The sequence below is a fragment of the Chelmon rostratus genome, chromosome 4 (genome assembly GCF_017976325.1).
Source record: "Chelmon rostratus isolate fCheRos1 chromosome 4, fCheRos1.pri, whole genome shotgun sequence".
Lineage (NCBI taxonomy): Eukaryota > Metazoa > Chordata > Actinopteri > Chaetodontiformes > Chaetodontidae > Chelmon > Chelmon rostratus.
This window is the reverse complement of record NC_055661.1, coordinates 29,844,960-29,850,400: the sequence shown is the minus strand read 5'-3', so window position 1 is coordinate 29,850,400 and position 5,441 is coordinate 29,844,960. Positions and strand designations below refer to the sequence as shown.

General features: G+C 48.7%; 1 protein-coding gene across 1 annotated transcript in view; it reads right to left on the bottom strand.

Annotated features, from left to right (window-relative positions):
• Positions 1–4,495, bottom strand: part of LOC121606029 (inaD-like protein) — a 42,971-nt gene extending 38,476 nt beyond the window's left edge. Inside the window, exons 1-2 of the mRNA XM_041936187.1 lie at positions 4,436–4,495; positions 3,709–3,826 (exon numbers count right to left, since the gene is read on the bottom strand). Of these exons, the coding sequence (XP_041792121.1) occupies positions 3,709–3,826; positions 4,436–4,495 (178 nt within the window). The remainder of the gene's footprint in view (positions 1–3,708; positions 3,827–4,435) is intronic.
• Between the last annotated feature and the right edge of the window lie 946 nt (positions 4,496–5,441).

The window sequence follows — 5,441 nt, the reverse complement described above, 5'->3', positions numbered from 1 at the left end:
CAATCAGATCAGATCAATCAGATCAGATCAATTCAAATCTCTGCTGAGAAACAAGGCTGTGACATCATGTGACAGCACAAAGGTCAAAGGTTGAGGTGACAGCGCCCTCTAGCAGGCAGAGGAGAACATAGAAGGAGGTCAGGTGATGCTGTTGTAGAGAGGGAGGGGGTCAGGTGATGCTGTTGTAGAGAGGGAGGAGGTCAGGTGACGCTGTCGTAGAGAGGGAGGAGGTCAGGTGACGCTGTCGTAGAGAGGGAGGAAGTCAGGTGACGCTGTCGTAGAGAGGGAGGAGGTCAGGTGACGTGGCTGAGGTCGAGGTGGATGAACGGGTCAACAAAACATCAGACTTTAACAGAGAGATCTGCTTCCTGTTTCCACCAAGTCAACGTCAGTTTCTTTAATCATGAACGCGATTATTCTCCAACCTTAAACACGTGTTAATTATTGTTACCATGACGATGAAGCTGTCCAAAGCTGCCCACATAAGTCATAAACCCTGATTCCAGAACAGTTTGGATGCTGAGTGAAACATCAATAAAATGTGATCACCTGCTGATGATTTGTGACAGAAACTGACCTGAAAACAGCACAAAGTCAATATATTTACTGTCTGAGCTCATCAGCTTCAGTGATTTCTGTAAATATCTGCTGATTCTGGATCTGATGCAGCAACACGTTTCAAACACGTTGTGACAGGAGCAACTAAAGACTGGGAAAGATGTCGAACGCTCCAAAAACACCTGTTTGGATCATTCCACAGGTAAACAGGCTGGTTGGTAACAGGTGATAGTATCATGATTGAAAGGCTCAGTGGTTCACAGCGAGGATGGAGCGAGGGTCAACACTTTGTCAACACGTGATTGGATAAAGAGATTAACACCTGGACTCAGGTACACTTCAGGAAACTGTCTGATTGGAAACAATTGATTCTGATTTATTGATGTTTTACGTTCAGACTTTGTTGGAATCGGGGTCACATGTGTTGTTGTGATCTGGAGGACCTGTCGGAGCTGAGGACACCTCTGGATCCTCCTGAGAGGACCTGCAGGAGCTCTGTGGCCAGTCTGCGTTACACCACCCGGGTGGATGGAATGTGTTCAGAGACTCTGCAGAAGCTCACATCACCACAGTCCAGCATCATTTCCCTCCATGGAGCCGTTTCACAGCAGACAGCTGGACAGGTGAGACTAATTCATCACGGCTCACTTCCATCAAGTGTCCCAGCAAACCCAGGACCTGGAGTCACCTCAGCTTCAATGTTATCAATAACACCTGAGACTTTCCTGCAATGACACGAGCCCACAAAGAAGAAGCACCTGCAGTGAGCGAGACCGACAGGTGACAGTCGGCTGCTGTCGGCCGACAGGAAGCTCAGAGAGACACAGCTGATGGTGACAATGACACCCGAGTCAACTCGGATCACTGAAGACCATGAAATGTGAGCGAAAGCCTGAAAGCTGAGACCCGACCATTAAACACATGATCCTCATTACTTATCCTGCACAGGAGTATTTATATCCAACACGTCCTTCATCGAACAGCCTCCTCCTCTACGTTTCCTTTCCTGTCACTGCTTATTATTGTTCATGAAATAAAGAACATTTCACTTTCAACTTGACGGACGTAAAAACACTGAGACGCGTGTGTGTGTGTGGTGTGTGTGTTGCGTTTGGTGTGTGTGTGTGTCTGTCAAGAGACTAAATGAGTGATATGAGTGATGCAGCCCGCCAAGTCAATCTGTGCTAGTCATCACCAGACGCCACGCACGCACGCACGGACACACACACACACACGCACACACACACACACACACGCACGCACACACACGCACGCACGCACGCACGCACGCACGCACGCACGCACGCACGCACGCACGCACGCACGCAGAAAACACCTTGACCTGCAGTGTTGATTGAATCACAACATGCTGCACACACACACACCACATTGTAATTCTACCCTTGTGAGGACCCTCACTGACAGAGTGCTTCTGGACCCTCACCACTAACCCTAACTACCACGTCTAAGTGCCAGACCTGAACCTGAACCAGATTCTAAACTAAACCTTAAAACCAAGTCTGAACCTTCAAACAGCTCTTTGAACAGTCCCCATTCTGTAGGTTCAAAACTTGTTCTGGTCCTCATTCTGTAGCAAGTACAACTGCACACACACACACACACACACACACACACACACACAATGCAGCACGGTCCTGACGTGCAGCAGCGTGTAGCCACCTGTTTGTGTGTGTGCAGACAGACAGACATGCAGACAGGTTAAAGGTGACCTCCACACACGGACAGCAACATGGTGGAAACACACACACACACACACACACACACACACACACACAGTCACCCGTCTCGTAACTCAGCTGTTCCTGCCATGACCGACACCAGAAACCAGCAGAACACACACACACACACACACACAGAGTGAGAGAGCGTACTAACCCAGCGGCAACATCGTCCATACTTCAGTCTTCACTCACACCGAGATAAATCCACGAGTGTGTGTGAGAGAGTGTGTGTGTCGGCTCCGCTCCAGGTTTGCTGTAATGCTCCGATATCCAGAAAACAAGATGTGTGTGTGTGTGTCTGCGTGTGTGTGTGTCAGCCGGCTGCTGGGATACTGAAGCAGAGAGCGAGCGACAGCTCTGTTATACTCTCCAACCTCGATTACTCCCTCTATCACCCCAGCTCTCGCTCGCTCTCTCTCTCTCTCCCCTCCGAGTCATCTTCACCCCCTCTCTCTCATCATCATCATCATCATCTCTCTCTTCACCCCCCTCCTGCTGCTCAACCATCCCTACCTCTTCCCCTCTCTCTCATCCATCGTCCTCTCTCTATCCAAATCTATTTTTCCTCCTCGCTCGATGCCAGCCCTCCCCCTGTTAAACACACACACACACACACACACACACACACACACACACACAGAGAGGAATGGAAACTTACAGATTCATTACTGCCTGATGAAGATGAACAAACGTACAAATACAATAAATCGTCAGTGAACACTTCAGTACACAGTACGTGTACTTTACATGAGTAAAGCTCGTATCTCCAGATGTGTTGCTGTTGAATGTTTGTGATGAAGTTTTCCTTCATGTCTTCTTCAGCTAAATAACCTGTTTAAAAGCCTCTTGGATCAGCTGAAAATGCATCGACACAAATCTGAAAACAGGCTGTTTTTCTGAGATACGAGGTTCTCACAGGACAAACATGTGATGATCTTATAGAATATGATGCATCGCTGCAGATTAAACCAGCCAACAGGATGTAAAGTAGTTCAGATGAGCTCAACCTTCGGCCTCTTTCGGACATGCACGTGGACGCGGTGGATTCAGCTTCAGGGTTTCAGCTGGTCCGCTGGCTGAGGGGGTGTTCGAGCTTCAGCTGGCCATGAAGACCTGCACTGGGATGAGGAGGTCGAGCCATGTGAGATCGTGGCCTCTGTGCCCCTGCTGCTGATGCATTTATAATCTCCAGGTGAGACACGTGATCCAGGTCACTGTAGAGATGCACTGGGGGGGGTCTGTGTGAAAGGTCTCGAGTGGTTTCAGGTGGTGTGAGTAGCGTCCATGTCTCACATCCAGACTGAAGTGTGTATAGATGAGGGTACGAGATGTAGAAGTTGGGACGCTCTGGTAGGAGGTCTGACTGTGTGTCTTTACAGCAGCTGTAAGGTGGACCACCAGAGCCCACCTGTCACACTCTGCAGCTCAAACCTTCTGATGCTGAAGAAGTTCCTGCCCAGATGGGCAGGAAAGACCCCATTCTGGAACTCGTGAATCTTATTCCCGCTCCAGAACCTGCTCACAGGCTTTAAGCACACAACGAGCCAGATTTCCTTCAAATATCAGCAAAGCTTCCTCCAAGACTGCTGCAGTGTCTCAGCTCCATCCAACCTCTCCAAGCATGTCTGTTCTGCCCCATAAAGCCGTCTAGATCCTCAAAGTTCCCCTGGAACCTGAAACCACCTTAACAACCATTGCTTTGAATATTTTTTATTTCCATATTCAGACCACTCATCCCCCTGAAAGATGATATCTACAATTCCTATAACTTCGATTTTACCCTTTAAAATCCAATCTGTCCCTTGTAACTCGTCATGAATGATAAACCCCCCCCCCCCCCCCCCCCCCCCCCCCCCCCCCCCCCCAGATCCGGACATTTGGAACATTGTTAACATCAAAAAGTCCAAAAGAACCTTCTCAAACGTCTTTGGAGGCGTCCCACGTTACGAACAGCTGTTTGAAGACTTGCATTTTCAGACTCTCGAGCGTCTCAAGGATATCAAAACCTCCTTAAACACCTACATTCCCCCGTTAAAACATTTAGTACGTCCTCAGAACCCCCGCAGGAACAGGGGGTTCCTTCAATGTCTTGACTTATCTCTGAACCCTCCTACAGGACAACCTAAACCCCTGACTGTGATCTCGTCCAAGACTTCTGCATCCTTAAGCATGATTGGAGCTTTGTGAACCTCCATGAAGATCAGGAGAACCTCCTGGAATCTTCCTGGAACCCCTCAAGCACTCATGGAGGCCCTGAAAGACCCTGAGCCCCCGCGTTAAAACAATTCCTTTGAAGATTTGCATATTCAGCACACATGAGCTATAAACGATCTACTCAATACAGACATGATGACTGCGTGTGTGTGTGTGTGTGTGAATGCTGCAGCAATCAAAGAGGAGGGGTGGGGGATAGATGAGGACAGGAAACACAGAGGAGACTAATCTGCATCAACACCACACACACACACACACACACACACACACACACAAAAACATTAATTCAGAGTAGTGTGTTGTGTTCTGACAGTCTGTGGGGGGGGGCTGATGCAGGCAGCCAACTGTTCTGTTATGATAGCTTATTGATCCAACACACACGCACGACATGTGCATGCACGCGTACACGCAAACACACATGAAATACAAATGCTTTGCAAGGACACACATACAGCCTGCTGTAACACACACACACACACACTGCAGGCAAGAACCCTGTAATCTGGAGTTAGAACACACAAACACACAAAATTAACCCATCTTGAGTCTGAAAAGTGTCCCTGAAAGTAGCCTCACACACACATATATACACACACACACACACACACACAGAGCAGACTGTCCCCTCATCAGCATTCAGACCAGCACCTCCCCTCTGCTTTGACATGACTCGCAAATCAAACGAAACCAAACCATCAGAGCGTCTGAGATGAGTGAGCAGCCTCAATTAAGACCACTTCTGCACACACACACACACACACACACACACACACACACACACACACACACACACACACACACACACACACACACACACACACAGAGCTGGTGTTCGGGACAGAAGCTGGTAACTGTTGGTTCACATCAAGAACAGATTCAGGGATTCTGCAACTACCTCATCCAAGACCCAGACCAGGAGGCTGGCCC